This window comes from Oryctolagus cuniculus, chromosome 6 (genome assembly GCF_051225735.1).
Source record: "Oryctolagus cuniculus isolate XC-2025 breed Fujian yellow rabbit chromosome 6, ASM5122573v1, whole genome shotgun sequence".
Classification (NCBI taxonomy): Eukaryota; Metazoa; Chordata; class Mammalia; order Lagomorpha; family Leporidae; genus Oryctolagus; species Oryctolagus cuniculus.
The window spans coordinates 149,299,113-149,317,534 of NC_142872.1; the positions used below are offsets into that span (position 1 = coordinate 149,299,113).

Here is an 18,422-nt window from a genome sequence, read left to right on the forward strand (position 1 = left end):
AACCAGAGCAGTTGAGGAAACTGTTGATTGGTGTTTGAGCTTTGAAACTACAGATGATGGTTGGAGAGAACATTTTGAGAAATGGGGCACACTCACAGACTGTGTGGTAATGAGAGACCCTCAAACGAAGCGTTTCAGGGGCTTTGGTTTTGTGACTTACTCTTGTTGAAGAAGCAGACGTAGCAATGTGTGCTTGACCACACAAGGTCAATGGGCGTGTTGTGGAGCCAAAGAGAGCTGTTTCTAGAGAGGATTCGGTAAAGCCTGGTGCCCCTCTCACATTGGAGAAGGTTTTTGTTGGTAGTGTGAAAGAAGATACAGAGGAATATAATCTGAGAGACGGCGTTGAGAAGTATGGCACAATTGAAACCATGGAAGTTATGGAAGACAGGCAGAGTGGGGGAAAGAGGATTTGCTTTGGTGACTTTTGATGATCATGATACAGTTGATAAACTTGTTGTTCAGAAATACTTCACTATTAATGGGCAGAGTTGTGAAGTGAAAAATGGCCTTTCTCAACAAGAGATGCCGTCTGCTGCTGGATCACCAAGAGACGGCGGAGGGGGATCCGACAGCTTTATGCGTCATGGAGGGAACCTTGGAGGTGGTGGAGGTCATGTTGGCCGTGGTGGAAACCTCGGTGGACGAGGAGCTATGGAGGCGGAGGTGGTGGCAGCAGAGGAGGTTATGGAGGAGGGACGGTGGTTACAATGGTTTTGGAGACGGTAGCAACTCTAGTGGTGGTCCTGGTTATAGCAGCAGAAGAGGCTGTGGTGGTGGATCAGGATCTGGAAACCAAAGTGGTGAATATGGCAGAGGAGGAGGATACGGTGGTCACCACGGAGGAGGAAATTTTGGAGGTAACGGTGGTGGTGGTGGAAACTAAGATGATCTTGGTAATCATCCTGGACTACAGCAATCAAATCACCTACCCGTGAAGGGGGCAGTTTTGGTGGAAGCAGCTCGGGCAGTCCCTGTGGTGGTGGCTGTGGATCTGGTGGTGGAAGTGGTGGCTGTGGCAGCAGAAGGTTCTAAAACCAGAAAAGAACTGCAGTTCTTAGCAGGAGAGAGGGCGAGGAGTGGTGAGGAAAGCTGCCGGTTACTTTGAGACAGTCGTCCCAAACTGTGAAAATCTGCACAGTCAGAAAAGTGACTGCAGCTTAAACAGGAAAGCCTTCTGCTCAGGGCTGTCCTAGCCCCCGTTTGCAAAAAGTGCAGCTTTGCATGAATGCAGTGTGGTGTCAGGTGTACATTCCTGAGTTCTTTCGTCGGTTGTAGCTTTGTCTTCTCCTTTTCTTTACATTGCATCGGGTTTATCACCCTGTGGTAGTGGTACCAGGAATAAAAAATCAAGGATTTTTTAACTTTTCAAAAAAACAAGATTTCATTCCTAAAGAAGAATTAGAATGGATTGTTGAAGAGGCAGCTAAGAATAAATGTCACACATACGTACTCTTGGTTGATTGTCCCAACAGCTCTGTGATCTATCCTTTGTAGAGATTATCCGATGCACCATGGACTTTCTAAAGACACAGCAAAGCTGGGGAGAGTTCAAGGTCGTGATAACTGGCTTTGTTATCGCTCTGTGTGCTGTGCCAGTGTCTGTTCTAAAAGTGTGCCTCTTACAGTCAGTTGCTGTCAAGTTGCTATTCCATGTTCCTTTTCCTGCTCCCCCATCCCAGGGGCCTGGGGCTGCGTCTTCTAGCCCTTTCCTTCAAGAACAGGAAAGGAGGTCTTGAGGAGGGTGGAGGAGATGTCAGAATACCCAGGCTGTTCTCAGGCAAACTGGGTCCACCTGGCTCTTGAAGGAGGGGGGGATTGGTGCTGAGGACTGACCTGTCTGGTGTGGCTGCACGCTACGTAGACAGAATCCTGGTAAGCACCTGTCACACAGGAGAAGTCCTTTTTGTCTGGTGTTCTGCCTTCTCAAGCTAACTTGTCTGCTGTGTGGCCTTGGGAAATGGCTTACACCACAGAGAAGGAGCTCTGCCGTCTGTCCTGGCCCTCATATTCTGTCATTCTTTAAAGTTTCTGTTAAGTTTTGTTTTCATGCAATGGTATTTCTGTAACATATAAAAATCATATTTGTGCTTTCATGTGAAAGCTATAACATTTGTAGAATATTGGCAAATTTAATTTTATTATTCTAGTCACCCTCTGATTGAATTGAAGATAATTTTATTTTTCACTTTATGGAGAAGAAAGTAGGGGCTGCCCAAAATCAGTTGACTGCCCTCTGGTCATCCTGTGTACCAGATCTGGATAAGAGTTTGTTCTCTGAATTTTGTAGGCTTTATTCTTAAAGCGTAACATTCAAAATAATTGCCATTAATTCAGAACTCAGTCTCATGAGATTCGACACTAAAAGTGAACGGAAATGTACTGTTATTTGAGCAACACTAGGAACCTGCACGTGTGCTTCCTGGCACTCAGAGGTGCTGAGTGGTGCCTGAACGAGCCTCCACGTTCACCTTGTGCCAACACGGGCAAGCCCTGTCCCCAGAACACCCAGCAGGTGCTGGGGAGCTGAAAGGCGGGTGGGAGAGCGAGCAGGAGGGGTCCTGCCCTGTAGGTGCTTGCATTGCCACAACTCTGATAGACTCTTTCTCCACCCCCTCCACCTACTTGTTTTTTAGTGGAAGGAGGCTGAGGAAAAGGAGTTTCATTTGAGATCAGAAAAGAAAGCTTCTGCCCTTTCCGATGCGTCTAGAAGGTGGTTTTTAAAGCAGCAGATAGGTGCTGCGTTAGCACATGCCGAAAATCCGTCTCCCAAAGGTGAGTGGCCGTCATTCTCCCTCTGGCATTTCAGATGCCTGCTTCTGTTGAAGAAATCCTAGACGTGTGTTTTGGCACTTTTGTTCCAAATCGTTGCTCCACTGGGAAAGGTTTTCACATGACCATGTGCTTGGTGGGGAAGAGGGAGCTGAGGAGATGGGACTGTTAGCAAAACAGCTCCCGTGGGGCCGGTGCTGTGGCTTAACGGATAAAGCCGCCACCTGCAGTGCTGGCATCCCATATGGGCGCCAGTTTGAGACTCAGCTGCTCCACTTCTGATCCAGCTCCCTGCTATGGCCTGGGACAGCAGTAGAAGATGGCCCAAGTCCTTGGGGCCCTGCACCCTCATGAGAGACCTGGAACAATCTTCTGGCTCCTGGCTTCAGATCAGCACAGCTCTGGCCGCTGCAGTCAATTGGGGAGTGAACCAGCAGGTGGAAGACCTCTCTCTCTCTCTCTCTCTTTCTTTGTCTCTCTGCCTCTCCTCTTTCTGTGTAACTCTTTCAAATAAATAAATCTTTAAAAAAAAGAAAAAAAATAGCTCCCACATAGAAGTGAAATTGACTCTTCGACATGCAATGACTTTGAACAGTCTTCGTCTTAACTGTTGAGGAACAGTTTTATAATATATATATACATACACACGCACACACACATGCACGCACGCACAATTTGTTGAACTCTTAGTATAGAGTTAGTCATATGTGTATAAAGTTAATTGAGGCCAGTGCAACGGCTCAATAGGCTAATCCTCTGCCTGCGGCACTGGCACACCAGGCTCTAGTCCCGGTCGGGGCGCTGGATTCTGTCCAGGTTGCTCTTCTTCCAGTCCAGCTCTCTGCTGTAGCCCGGGAAGGCAGTGGAGGATGGCCCAAGTGCTTAGGCTCTGCACCCACATGAAAGACCAGGGGAAGAGGTGCACCTGGCTCCTGGCTTCGCATCAGCGCGGTGCGCAGGCCGCAGCGCGGTGGCCACGGTGGCCATTGGGGGGTGAACCAACGGAAAAGGAAGACCTTTCTCTCTGTCTCTCTCTCTCACTGTCCACTCTGGCTGTCAAAAAATAAATAAATAAAATAAATAAAGTTAATTGAAAATAGATGTCAGTAAAAACTAAGAATGGGAATAGGAGAGGGAGGAAGCAGAGGGGTGGGAGTGTGAGTGGGAGGATGGGTAAGAATCACTAGGTCCCGAAAGTTGTATTTATGAAATGCATGAAGTTTGCATTCCTTAAATAAAAGGTTTCTGGGGTGGGGGTGGGGACAGCTCCAGTGAAGAGAAGGGCCACAAGCGTCCTGTGGCTCTGTCTACTCCCTGGACGTCTTCAGTTAAAGTGCGATTTGTGCCAAGTGCTGTTTCTCGTTGACCTTAGAACTCTGTGCTTTGCCAACGGCTCTCAGAACAATAGTGTACTGAAGTACCACGAGGAAAGTCCAGGATTGATCGAGCATCCCATTCTTGTGCAAAGCTCATAGTGACATCTACTGGAAAATCAAAATTACAGCTGAAAATTCTAAAACACAGTACAGATGCAGGGAACTTGGGTTGACTGTATTTTGTACTGTTGCAATCATTTATACTGGATATGCATAAGTTTTCAAAGTAACAACTTTACTGACATAGAATCACATGCCGTACAAGTCACCTGATTAAAGTATATGATTGAATGTTATTATATTCCTGTTTACTAGGAGACATTCAGAATTTTGCAACCACCACCATCGGCAATTTTAGAATATTTTGATGCCCTAAAATAAACCTTGTGCCCTTTAGCGGTCACGGTCACTCTCCATTTCCCCCTACTGCCTCCCAGCCCCTGGAAACCAATGGTCTACTTTTCTGTCTCCAGATTTGCCTGTTGAGGAAGTTTCGTAAGGGTAGAATCATACAATACATGATTTTTGTGTGTCTGGCTTCTTTCAGTTGGCATCGTGTTTTGGGGTCCCACCATGCCAGGCGTAGCGTCTGTCAGTACTTGTTCCTTTTCATTACCAAGTCACAGCCATCCTATGGGATGTCATCCTTTGTCCTTTCATCAGTTGATGGACATTTGTTTCTACTTTTTGACCTTTTTTTAAGAAAAGATGTATTTATTTCAAAGTCAGAGTTATAGAGAAAGAAAAAGAGACAAAGAGAAATATCTTCCATCCATCTGCTGGTGCACTCCCCAAATGGCTGCAACAGCAAGGGCTGGGACAGGCTGAAGCCGGGAGCCAGGAGCTTCTTCCAGGTCTCCCATCGTGGGAGGCAGGGCCCCAAGCACTTGGGCCATCTCTGCTGCTTTCCCAGGTGCATTAGCAGAGAGCTGGATTGGAAGTGCAGCGGCCAGGACTTGAATCAGTGCTCATGTGGGATGCTGGTCCCATAGGCTTAACCCACCTCACCACAACACCAGCCCCACACTTTATACCTTTCATGAATAATGCAGCTATTTTACATTTGAAAAGTAAAAAATGGGATGGCACTATGGCACGGCGGGTTAACACCCTGGCCTGAAGTGCCAGCGTCCCTTGTGGGCACCAGTTTGAGACGCAGCTACTCCACTTCCAGTCTAGCTTTCTACTGTGGCCTGGGAAGGCAGTGGAGGATGGCCCAAATCCTTGGGCCCCTGCACCTGCGTGGGAGACCCGGAGGAAGTCCTGGCTCCTGGCTTCGGATCGGCACAGCTCTGGCTGTTGCGGCCAGTTGGGGAGTGAAACATTGGATGGAAGGCCTCTCTCTCTCCCTGCCTCTCCTCTCTCAGTGTTAACTCTGACTTGCAAATAAATAAATCTTTTAAAAAATGAAAAGTAAAAACAGATTTTAAAAACTATGATTTTATTTTATTTAAGATTTATTTGAGAGCAGAGTTATGGAGGCTCCGAGAGAGAGAGAGAGAGAGAGAGCGAGCGTCCATCTGCTGGTTCACTCCCCAAGTGGCCACAACGGCCAGAGCTGCGCTGATCTGAACCCAGGAGCTTCTTCCAGTTCTACCATGCAGGTGCAGGGGCCCAAGGACTTGGGCTATCTTCTGCTGCTTTCCCAGGCCATAGTAGAGAGCTGGATCAGAAGAGGAGCAGCAGGGACTCAAACCGGCACCCATATGGGATGCCAGCACTGCAGGCAATGACTTTGCCCACTATGCCACCAGCAGTAGAAGATGGCCCAAGTCCTTGGGGCCCTGCACCCTCATGAGAGACCTGGAACAATCTTCTGGCTCCTGGCTTCAAATCAGCACAGCTCTGGCCGCTGCAGTCAATTGGGGAGTGAACCAGCAGGTGGAAGACCTCTCTCTCTCTCTCTCTCTCTTTCTCTGTCTCTCTGCCTCTCCTCTCTCTGTGTAACTCTTCCAAATAAATAAATCTTTAAAAAAAGAAAATAGCTCCCACGTAAAAGGTAACCTATAGAAGTGAAATTGACTCTTCGACATGCAATGACTTTGAACATTGCTCTCACAATGGGAAAGCCACAGTGTCAGCCAAGGGTGCTATGATTTTATAATTAGGCATTTAATTATGCCTACCTTTGAGCCACTCATTACCTCTCATATTGCGATTTAGCCATCCTAAATTCATGCTACAAAAACGATGAGCCTGGCAGACCTTATACTGAGTTAAAGAAGGCAGATCCATAAAAGGCCTCAAAATATCGTCTGTTCCTGTGGGATTTCCGAAGCTGGCAAGTCTGTCAGGGTAGAAAGTAGATTAATGGTTGCCTGGAGGGGTTGGGAAAGTGACTACTAGTGGATATGGGGTCTCTTAGCAAGATGAAAATGCTCTAAAACTAGTGATTTTATAACTGTGAATATACTCAGGACACTGTCTGTTTTTTAAGTGACATTAGTAAACGCTGTTGGCAGGTCGGGCCATTGGACCAGGTTTCAAAGTTACTGGGCCGGAGGAGGTGGCATTTCTGATGGGCAGAATTGGATGGGGTGGTACAGGAGCACCAGGCTGGGTGACAGGAGCGCTGGTCCCGGTCCCAGCTTGATGGTGAATGACTGCCGGAGTTTTCAGTAATCTTAGCTACAGCCACCACGCTGTAGGCCTCTGCTTCATTTACTTAAGCAGTTGGTGGCTCGTGTATTCCTGCCTGGTCTTCCTGCTTCCCTTATTGAGATGTGGAGGGGATTGATGAAGCAGGGGTGGGGCGGGGGTGATGCTGGGTGAGCAGGCCGCCGTTCAGGTTTGAGGCGGAACTCGCCTGTCGCTGGTTCTGATGAGCTGCGCACTGCTGTGACTAGGCCTTGTCTGGCCGAAGCCGTGGTGACCAGCTCTGACACCCCTGCTTCTCAGGGAGGCTTGCTCGTCTCGATGCTTCCAATAAATGGGATCTGCACCCGAGCTGTTTGTCAGGTGTTTGTTGTCGCTAAGCGTTTTTACAACAGGTAAGGGACAGATGTTTGGCGCAGCAGTTTGAGGCCCTCAAGCCCCGTATTGGAGTCTGTGTTCAAATCCTGGCTCTGGTCCCGATTCCAGCTTCCTGCTAATGCACACCCTGGGAGGCCAGGTGATAGCTCAAGTAGTTGAGTCCTTGCTACCCACATAGGAGACCCAGATGGAGTTCTGGGCTTCAGGTGTCAGCCTGGCCCAGCCCTGGCCGTTGTAGGTATTTGAAACACTGAATAACAAATAAATAAAATATACAACCCGAAAGTTCAGCTCCCAATTCTAAGCATACTCCCCTTTCCTTTTGAATCATGACTGCCTTCTTTTTAAGAAAATGATTTTACTTTTAAAATTTTTGATTAAGATGTAATATTTGTACAGTGTAATATTTCACCATACAGACAGCGTAAACCAGTCACACTAGGCGGCGAGGGCCTGGCATCGCGGTGTGGCCGGTGAAGCCACAGCTTGCAGCGCCAGCGCCCTGTCCTGCGGTGCCAGCTCCAGTCCTGGCTGCTCCGCTTCCTGCCGCTGCGCCCGGGAAAGCAGCCGCGATGGCCCCAGCGCTTGGGCGCCTGCCACCCGTGTGGGAGACCAGCCTCAGCCGCTGCAGCCATTTCTGGAGTGAACCAGTGGACGGATGGAAGATCTCTCTCTCTCTCTCCCTCTCCTGCTTTCTGTCACTCTGCCTTTCAAATAAATAAATCTGTAAAGCAGAAGTAGGCAGCCCTTTGCATCTCCATCGCTCTCACGATGGGAAAGCAGGGTGTGCTCAGCCCTCCTTGGACATTCTCGCTTCCGGAAGGGCTGCTTGGGAATAGAAGAGGCTTTCTGCTCACTCCCTCGCACCCTCTGTCTCCTCGTTTCTCACAGAAGTGTCCGGGTGGCGCAGTGAACAGGGCGACCTCGGCCATCTGCCTAGGACCTCACAACTACACGTGTCTGAAACGGACTCCTCGGCGGAAAGTAAGCTGATCGGCGGGGAGAGCTCTCCCGTGATGTAAACGTAGCGCTGCTGACACTTAGGCAGAGCTGGGGCTTCCAGGAAGGCGGTAGCTTGTTGATGCCGTGTCCCAGGCCAGAGGAGCCCCTAGTGCAGCGGGCGGGGGCAGCATCGGCGGACGCGGCACCGCCGCTCGGGTCGGCACCTGCGCTCTGCCGCCCGGATGGCGGGCCGTGGCGCTGCCAGGAGCCGTTAGCGATCCGAGGTTCGGAACTCCTTTCCCCTCCTTGGGAGAAGAGCTCAGTGTTGTTCTGCAGTTATTGCGTGTCTGTATTCTCGTACTGCTCATCTGGGCTGGGTCCTTCCAACAGCCACAGAGACTGGGCACCTGCTGCTGGTGCCGGGAAGCCCACCCACCCGGCACCACGGGGCTTCTTGGAGCCCCGCTGACTCTTGACCACCACCCCCCCCGAACTGGGTGCGCTGAGCAGTTTTGTTAGGGGTGTGTGTGTGTGTGTGCGTGTGTGTGTGTGTGTGTGTTTGGAAAGCACAAGCTGAAAATGGCTTACGGAAACAGCCACAGCAGCAGCCCGGCAAGGAGCAGCGCTCCGGGTGACGCATGCGGTTCATTGTAAAGAGAAGCGGCCTTCTCAGCAAGGCTGCGTATTAATGAAGCCGGATTTAGAGGCCTCTGAAGAGGGGCAGAAGAGCGAACTTCTAGATGAGGTCCCCCGGCGAAGCTCCGTGAGCAGTGTGTCTCCTGACAAGTCGTGGGGTGACAGTGTGGTGTGCAGTACTCGTGGGAAGTCATTTTTTATGCATGCATCAATTCTGTATCAAAAATGATTTAAACTAGAAATCACTGGCGAGTCGGATGAAGCACAAGAGGTGTGCGGCTGTTCTCTCTTCAGAACTTGACGTCAGAGCGTAACGTTTTCACCCCATGGCTCTGAGTGTAAAATGGCGTGGGGGACATCTGTTAAGCTTAAGTCACTTGGCAGGACAACAAAATACATAAAAGTCGTAGGCCTTTGGGAGGGAAATATTTCCAAACATTGGAGTTGACCGTTAGAATACGTAACTAAATTTCATAGAAGTGTATTTTTAAGGTGCTTCCCCACTCCAAAAAAAAAATTTTTTTTTTGCTTAGCCTCTCTACATCGCTGCAAAGCAGCCGTCACACGTGAATCCCCTGCTGGCTGCTGCTAAAAGCATTTGACTGATTTCTGGGATTCTCAGGGAGGGAGCTGGCGTACTCGGGTCACGGTGTTGTGACGTGGATGTCGTCGCTCCTGGCCGGTGGGCGTGCGGTGGGGAGGCTCCCTGTTGGGAACAGCTCACAGGCGCCCTGCAGCGAGCCGCGTGCCTCATTTCAGGTCCTTTGTAGATTCAGAATGCTAACATCCAAAGCAGGTCAGTTCTTTGATAGCATTCGTGCAGCTCAGCAAACACTGGCTTGCAGGGGGAACCCCAGGTAATCTGTTGGGATTTTTGTTCAAGTTTGGTTGATGAGATCTTCCATTATTGGTTTTTGCCGCACACTTACCTTTAGAATGAGGGTGATGTCATTACCAGTATCCAACAATTCAACTACTGTGAATTTTAAATTTTGTTTTCAAGTTCCTTTAAATCGAAAAGCAGTCGAATGGGACAGCACAGAGCAGAATCTCATGAAGAAAGTGCGGAACCTCCGCCAGAGACTCGCCGCCCAGGCTCGGAGCAGGCGCCAGGCCCCTCGTCTGCTGGCCACTTAGAAGACTTGGCACCTGGGCCAGCCGGAGAGAGAGTCGCCTATTTTGTAATCAATGACACTGATTTTTAGCCTATTTATTTTAAACTCCTATGAAGACTAACCTTTTGTATAGAAAAATCTGTCCATAAAAATTATGTGTTCTATTTGATACCTTTCGGCTTGTAAATGGCTCCTTGAACCTTTCATAATAAAAATTTTTTAGCGACTACTCAAGCTGTGTTTGGCTTTCAGTTTACAAGGATAGCATAAACTTCAGTGACCTTGGGGGATGGGTGTTTATTATCAGGATAAATGAAGACATAAAGAACAGGAAACCCGCTCAACAACCAAACACGCAGGCCAGAGAGGTCTCAGCAGCGACCGTGAGACCCGTGAGCGGTCGCGGTGCGGAGGGGCCTGGACCCCAGCCCTCCTGGGCGCCCAGCAGCAGGGAGGCCTCTTCGCCCGTGACCCCTGCACTCAGGACGCGCACAGGTCACCACAGCCTGTCCTCCGGGCAGCATCAGCTCCACCACTGGCCGCTGGTGACCTCACCAACCTCATCCTCCCCCTCGCTTTGGGACTGAATGTGAGGTTAAATAAGGCCAGGCATACGGAGTTCCGCGCTCAGTGCTGGGCCTGTGCTAAGTGTGCCGGTCACACAGCGAAGTCTTAGAGTGGAGCAAGCACTTGCAGGAAGCAAAGTGCTCCTTGTGCCCAAGACGCTGGATCCTTAGTGATCTGCTGTCGCCCGAGGCCCCGGCTCCCCAGGGGCCCCGGCCTCAGCCCGATTTCCTCACCTCCCCAGCTGGTCCCGACCGCCTCCTCACGGGCCAGGCTGCTGCGTGTGGCAACAGAGGTCGCAGGCCATGAACTAAGGGGATGTCCGGGGACTCAGCTACACCTGCGAGCATTCCAGTTCTAGAGCGCTGGGACAGCCTGACACAGTGAGCTGTACAAGGGCGCTTGACAAAGTTCTGCAGAGTGGAATTCAAGAAGTGGGGCTTCCTTTATGAATCCGGGAGCACTTGGCGGAGATTCTGGATGTGACGTGGAATCTCCGCGTATCATCCTGGGTCCGAGCAAGAGTAAACCGCACACTGACTTGAACAGGGGGACCTTTAGAAAAAGCCTAACTAAAACAGGATAGGGGAGCAACTGTAAAGCCACAAAGCGAAATCAGGGGGACCTACAGACAGAGCCAGCGTTAAAGGTCAAGGCCAGGCTGGGGTTGTGAAGTCAGGAGGAGTCAGTGTGCTTCCTCCTTGGCGCACGGCTAGGGCAAGAGCACCCCTGGCTGTCCCCACGCACCCAGGAGAAGCACTGAGCAGCCAAGAAGCGCAAAACCCTGGAGCGAGTAGGAGGCCCATTTCTCCTACGACGTCGCTCTAGCGCCCTCTAGCGGCAGTTTAATAACGCACCAACCGGGACGTGGGGGGAAAGTCCAGGCCTTTATAAAGCACAGAAAAGTGGACTTGGAGGTGAGACGAGGCAGTAACCGGCACACACGAGCACCTGTCGGGAGCTCTGCAGCTTCCTTGCTTGCCTGGCAGAGATGCGGGCTTACCGTTGGCTTTTATTTAGCAAGCTTAAGATGCCAGGATTCCCCTGGCGTGCAGGTATCCAAAGGCTTAGGAATGTAGGAGTGGATTTATCACAGCAGGTGCTTTGGGCCCCAGTGACTCTTCAAGGCCCTGCGTGCAAGGCCCGCAAACCTGAAAGCCCCTAGGTGGCTCTGCTGCCTGCAGGGGACGGCAGGAGATGCCACCCCCTGAGAGGCTCCGTGATTTGGGGGGGGGGGGGGGGGGACGAGATTCAAACATAAAGATCAAACAGATAAGCCACCTAGTAGACATAACAGGAAAGACTCCAGACGTGCTGGCCGCAGACCTGACTTGCGGCTCCACAATGCAGTCCTGCTTGTCACCCCAGGCTTGAGGTCAGTCCCAGGCCCAAAGTCTCCAGCCGAGCACTGCGGGCTGCAGGCAGGCCCCTCGCCCCCCGTCGGTCAGAGCTCACAGGTCCAGTAGGAACACACGCGGTGGGGGTAGCTTGGACCGAGACACCCGATTCCCCCGGGTGCCTACCCGATGGTTCTTACCGCGGGATTCGCTCACTGTGTCCGGCCCGCAAGCCTTCCTCCAGCAGGGGACCCTTTATCTTCCGCCCCAAACTTAACAGCAAATAAAACCAGATGAGAGCGAACAAAAGTATTGTGCCCCGTGTGAGGATCGAACTCACGACCTTCAGATTATGAGACTGACGCGCTACCTACTGCGCTAACGAGGCACCTACTCGCGTCTGTCGCCCAGGAGATAATGAGGCTAGCGAGGGCGTGGTGCGCATGCTCAGAGTCCTCACTCTCTCTCTCCCCTCCGCACGGTACTTCTGGCCCGGGACGTGGGATGGTTCCGACCAGTCCTTCGGCCCCGCCGCCTTTCTCTGCCCGCCCCTCTGCCCCGGGCAGCGGGGACCCAGGAGAGTTCGCACGCGGAGGAGCCCGCCTCGCGGGGCTGGGGTGCGGGCGCCGACGCCTCAGGCACCCGCGCACGCTGTCGCGGACCCCAACCCCGGCCGGGACCCCCGCACCCCCACGCCCCCGGTGGGAACTCGCGGCCCCCCAGCCGGCGCCGAGAAGTCGGGGGGACGCGGCCGGAGGCCAGGGGCCGTGCGCGCAGGAGGCCGCGGCCGAGCCGAGAGTGCGGGCGCCGCTGTCCCTGGGAGGAGAGGGGGAAATCCTGCCCCCTGCTGGTCTCTGGGCGCAAACCCAGGAACCCCACGGCCGTGGGGAGCCCGCGAAAGGGCACTGCCCGGAGCGTGGCCGCGGTGGGCAAAGGCTTCTTTTTAAAAAATGAGGTTTATTTTTTGGCCCAGCTTTAGAGGCCCAGGGCGATGGCAGAGACAACCACGGTCTCGCTGGAGCCGGCGGACCGCCAGGGGTCGCTGTGCCCACCGACGCGGGAGGCGGCGCCCGCACAGCGGCGGGGCCGGGGTCTCTCAGGGCTGTCCGTGGAAGCCGGCGGGACCCGAGGGTCGCGGGGCCGGGAGACGCACAAACACGGAGCCTCAGCCTTTCACAGGCGCGCGCCACCGGGTTTCAGGGACGTTCCTGGGCCTGGAGTCTCCCGCGTCAGCAGGCGCGGACACCAGCGGCTCGCTCTCTCCAGCCCTTCCTCGTCCTCAAGGTCACCTTTCCTGTGGAAATCTAACGGTTTCAGGGACGTTCTCCCTGGGACGTGGTCACACACACACTGGGGTGCACATGCAGCTGGTGTTTGATGGGGCTTAGATTCGATCAGGCAGGCAGGAAAGGCCACGGAGGCCCATTTCACAGAGGGGAAAGTGTGTCTGTGTGTTGGGAAGTGGGCTCAGGCCTGGCTGAGCAGGGTAACCCAATGGACACCTGTACAGAGGCGTTCCTCTCCCGTGGTGCCCGGGTGGACCCGGGCAGGGAGACCCCCCGGGAACCCCAGGATACAGAACAGGGATGAAACTACAAAGACAGCAGAGGACACGCGGAGACACGCGGAGACAGCAGGACACACGCCAGGGGAGAGCAGGTGGACACCCAGGAGGAGGCGACGGCCCCTGCCCGCCGAGGAGAGAACCCCTCCCTGGGACACCTTGCCCTTGGCCTCCGGAGCTGCGGAGGAAACATTTGTGTTGCTGGAGCCGCCCTGGGTCGCATCGCAGCCACCTCGTTCCAGAACATGGCTGTCTGCCCAGTGAGTGACAGATCCTGCCGGGCGTCCTGGGGCATGCATTCGACGACAACGGAAGTCCGAGGAGTGTGCGAGCCGCCGATGCGGCGTTCTGTGCTGGATTCCTGCAGGTTGGCTGCTTCACGCCCGCTGTGCGCCTGTGAGGAAGTCGCCGTTCACCTGACGGTGGAGACGAGAAGCCCCAGAAATGCCCTGGTTTGTGAGAGCCAGGTCGTTGGCAGCTGCCACGATCCAGCACTTTCCTCGCACCCCCTCTTCCACTGCGCCTCACCCCCGCCCAGGTCCCCGGCTCCACCTGGGCTCTGCACCTGGCCCCAGCCCAGCCCCATTGTTCCACACAGGGGTTCTCTGTCATCACTGGAGGCCTGGCTGGGCGAGCCGGTTCCCGAATCCACGCTCACTGTGACTTCCTTCTCCTACCCAGTTCTCTCTGCTTGAAACTCAAAGCCATGGGGAGGGGGCCAAGAGGCTGGGGGCAGGCAGGAGGCTGGGGGGAGAGGCCCTCTCAGGGGCCTCTGTTCTGCGGGTGCTCAGGGCTCAGCGAAGCCTTCCCAGGCCGGGCGCCTCTCCCAGCCAGGGCTCGGAACATGGCAGGTCCTGGGTGTGGGCCCAAGTGCCTCCTGTCTAGGTTCTGGCCGGGCAAGCCAGGCTGGGCAAGCTGGCGGAGGCCTCGGGAGCCCCAGGGCAGAGGGCGAGGAGGAGGTCCCCTTCAGACGTGCCCCGCGGGCAGCAGCCAGATGCTCCTGTCACCTGTCCAGGGCAGCGCGAGGCCACGGTCCCCGCCTCCACTCTGGCCGAGGGAAGGGGTGTCAGCCTGTTGATGTTGGAAGCCACCAAGAGGCACTGCCGGGAGCTGTGCTGACACAGCAGGGAGAGGAAGGCAGGCCCCACGCTGCGACCCAGTGGCCCCTGGGGGGCTCCGCCGCCTCCAGACCCGTGACAAACGCTGCTCTGACCTTGCCTGTGTCCTGCTTATAACAGCCAGGGTCGCTGCACCTGACCCAGAGACCAAGGCCTTGAACTCGTCTCTTCCTACTCCTCACCCCACCTTGGACGTCCCCTTCTCCCCCCAGCCAATGGCTGCTCTCCTGCTGGTCCCCAGCGTGACCTCAGGAGGCGGGCTGATGGCAGAGGCATATTCTCACGCTCCCCCCACCCACCCACCCCCACGCCCCTGACCTCCACGAGGTTCATTGACGCCAGGACTTGTCAGGACTGGAGCTGATTCATTCTGTGTCCCCCGCTTCTAGTCTGACTGAGTATCCGCTTTCTAGTTCCCAGGTGTGCGGGCTGCGACTCCCGTAACTAGGTGGGCAAGGGACGGATGCTCAGGCCACTGCCCACTCTCCATACACTGGATGGGAGGACCTGTGGGTCCCTGGCCAGAGGCGAGGAAATGTTACAGCACTCACCTCCCAGCACCCTCCCACAACACCCCTATCCGCGGTGGGGGGGATGGTGTGGGTCTGGGGAGCTGGGACTGCCCCTTCCAGCGTCAGACCTGAGAGAAGGCTGTGATTTTGCCTGAGTTCCAACAGGTATGACAACAATGGTTGGGGTCGCAGTGCAGTGGGTATCTCTCACCCAGGCTGTGCTGGGACACAGGCCCTGAGGCCCCCTCCTTCCCAGGGCTCCTGGCAGTTCGCACCTGCAGTGAGCCAGGTGTGCAGGGGCTGGGCCGCCTGAGTGCCAATCCTTTCCGATCGTATCACCAAGATCTATTCCCGCACCTGTATTTCAAACATAGCGCCTGTGCCTCAAATTGCACAATGGTGTTAGGGCAAAGTTGCATCATCAGTGCCCAATTTAAGGCTTAGAGGCTTCTATTAACTTAGGCAACAGTCTGACGGCCAAAGGGAGAAAGTCCAATTGCAAAGCAGCATTTACTGGGGGGCTCAGACCCCCAAAGGGCATTGATGTGCAGTCCCAGAACCAAGACACTGCAACACTCAGCCACGCACACACACAACAGGTGCTCACTTGGCCTTTGCAGGACGAGTGTGTGAGAGTATTTGCTGTCTTGAGTCTGAGTCCATTTATATTCAGACTGTGTTCCTACTTCACACACACACACACACACACACACACACACGTCTGTGCTCACGGAGAGCAAGCAAGGACCTGGCCCCAGTGAACTGAGTTTCGTCATCACAGCCAGAGAGGGTATGAGATGGAGCCTCCTGGAACTTTGCTTTAGCAAAGTTAGCAGTTAACAAACTGCAGTTAGCAAACGTGGGAGAAGGGACCACAGCCCACTTGGTCCACAGCAATGGCTAGCGCTGGTATTCTCTCCCTCTCTCCCTCTCTCTCTTTCAAAGGCTTGTTTGTTTGTTTGAGAGACAGAGAGAGGAGGAGAGAGAGATGGAGATCTTGCAACTACTGGTTCACTCCCCGAAAACCAACTCTGGGCCAGGCCAGCCAAAACCAGGAGCCTGCAACTCCATCCGGATGGCAGGTGCCCAAGCACTTGGATCATCTTTTTGCTGCTTTCCCAGGCCCATTAGCAGGAAGGTGGATTGGGAGAGGAGTAGCCAGGGCTTGAACCAGACCTCTGATAAGGGGTGCTGATGTCTACAACTGACTCAAAACACCAGCCCTTCTCTTTTCTCTTGGGACTGGGACTGCTGGAAGGTGACCAAAGTTCATGGGTTATCTGCCAAGTGCTGCAATGGGCTAGCCATGGGGGTTAAATGGGTGGATGGGGAATTGGTTCCTCCCTCACTAACAGACATTAAGTAGGTAAACAAACACATCAATAAGGCAGTTGCAAATTATGGTTAAGTGCCGTGAAGGAAATAGCAAGAGTCGACACCCAAAGGGTGGGTTCTTTGTTGGGAATTGCTTCTGAGTTGCTGAAAAGACTTTCTGGCATGAGCCAATTTCTTTCTTTTCTTTCCTTTTTTTTTAAGATTTATTTATTTGAAAGTCAGAGTTACACAAAAAGAGAATGAGAGGCAGAGAGAGAGAGGTCTTCCACCTGCTGGTTCAATCCCCAATGGCTGGAGCTGTGCCGATCCCAATCCAGGAGCCAGGAGCTTCTTCCAGGTCTCCCACTGGGTGCAGGGGCCCTAGCACCTGGGCCATCTTCTACTGCTTTCCCAGGCCATAGCAGAGAGCTGGATCAGAAGTGGAGCAGCCGGGACTCGAACTGGCGCCCATATGGGATGCTGGCACTGAAGGTGGTGGCTTTACCCACTACGCCATAGCACCAGTCCCAGTGAGCCACTTTTGATGCTCCTTCCTTTGCCATCTGGTCTGCCACCTTCTGACACCACCCACTCTCAGCTGTGTGTGTGTATTGGGGGGCGGGAGGCTCAAATGCTCTTGTTTCCCACCCCAACACCCACACGAAGCCAGCTGCCCTAGGGAGCTTTCTCCAGGGCTCAGGGAATGATGTGACACAGTAAGGAAGATACACTTGGGCTTTGTCCATGGTTCCCGGAACAGAGCTTCTAAAATCTTTGTAATTTCCTGAGTGAGAGATGCAAGGAACCAGATTTGCTGTAAGATTTCCTGGAGTCCCTAGTTCTAATACCCTTGGGATCTCCACAGTGAGAAGAATACCTCCGGGGGTGGGCATTTAGCCTAGCTGTTGACATTCTGTCCCGTATCCAAAGACCTGGGTTGATTTCCATTCCAGCTCCCAACTCCAGCTTCCTGCCAGTGCAGACCCTTGGAGGCAGCAGCAATGGCTCAGGTAACTGGACCCCTGCCAGCCACAAGGCTCCCATCCAGCCCTGCTCTCTCGGACATTGTCAGCGTTTGGGGAATGAATCGGTAGACAGGAGGGCTCTCTCTCCCTCTCTCTAATAAATTTTTGGAAACTTTATAAAACTTGTTTTCAAAAGGCTTATACTATATGATTCCATTCATACGATGTTCTGAGCTAGGCGACACTTGAGGGACAGGTAACTGATTGGCAGCTGTTTGGGGAATGGAAGGTGATGGAAGGGCCTGGGGAATCTTCGGTCCTGATGGAAATGTTCTGAATCTCCATCCTGGGAGTGGCCGTGAGGTGGGAGAGGTGGGGTCTAATTTTAATCCAGGTCCTTGCCTTTTATTAACAGAGCATTTTAAGCGCAGCCACACACACGGCGCGCAAAGTGATAAAGTGTATTTAGAAGCTAAGGAAACAGACACACATAGAGTGTGCCAAGAGAGAAGGGGGTGGGGGAAGAGAAGTGGAGAGGGAGGGGGCACCCTCACACCTCCTTTTATGAGGCCACCTGGGATTTACGACACCTCCATAAAATTCCACACATGTGCACAAATGCACATATTTACAAGGGATCCTGGGAAAGACCATGTTCTGACAGGCAGATAGGATGGACCTCCATGGCGCGGGGCCCTGTGGTCTGTGACCTCAGCTCAGCTGGTACCTTATCCCACACCCGTCAGGTGACTGTGCTTCTCACAGTCCACAAAGTACCCCAGCAAGGTGCGCTTTCTTGCTTACGAGTTCTACCTGAAGCTTTTAAACACTTCTGGATTTTTCCTAACCCACCAGTGGGAACGCCCATGGTTTCTGCGCATGTCAGAAATCTCAACCTGCACAGTGGGGAATCCGAAACAGGAAACCAGAGCCCTAAGGGTTTTCTAGCTGGGCCCCCGGGAATCGAGCTGTGTTTTTGCTGGGTGCTGAGGATGGCCCTGGGAGGCCGCCCCCTGAAAAGCAACAGCAGACGACCCTGTGGGTGAGCGGGTGGGTGACGGTGTGGATGACGCCTACAGTGTCTGCCCCGACAGCCTGGCCCAATCCGGCTCCCACCCTTAATGCCCCCGCCTGCTGGCAGAAGCGGCAGCTGCTGGCTCCTTGCCCTGCCCCGCCTTCACTGAGCTGATTTAATGCAGAAAGGATTGATTGGTGTTGACAGGGAGCTATTTGC

General features: G+C 53.5%; 1 protein-coding gene and 1 non-coding gene across 38 annotated transcripts in view; one reads left to right on the forward strand and one right to left on the reverse strand.

Annotated features, from left to right (window-relative positions):
* Positions 1-10,043, forward strand: part of TBC1D31 (TBC1 domain family member 31) — a 64,248-nt gene extending 54,205 nt beyond the window's left edge. For 35 of the 37 annotated variants that reach the window (XM_070075446.2, XM_070075447.2, XM_089335651.1 and 32 more), the window contains 3 exons: positions 2,637-2,775; positions 8,013-8,105; positions 9,703-10,043. In XM_070075446.2, coding sequence (XP_069931547.1) covers positions 2,637-2,775; positions 8,013-8,105; positions 9,703-9,836 — 366 coding nt within the window. In that variant the 3' untranslated portion in view covers positions 9,837-10,043. Of the gene's footprint in view, positions 1-2,636; positions 2,776-3,059; positions 3,314-8,012; positions 8,106-9,702 lie in introns of those variants that run through there. The other 2 variants (XM_070075448.2, XM_070075451.2) reach the window with 1 other exon arrangement.
* Positions 10,044-12,030: 1,987 nt separating this feature from the next.
* TRNAM-CAU (transfer RNA methionine (anticodon CAU)) lies at positions 12,031-12,103 on the reverse strand. Its single transcript has one exon. It is a non-coding gene; the product is annotated as a tRNA-Met (tRNA).
* Between the last annotated feature and the right edge of the window lie 6,319 nt (positions 12,104-18,422).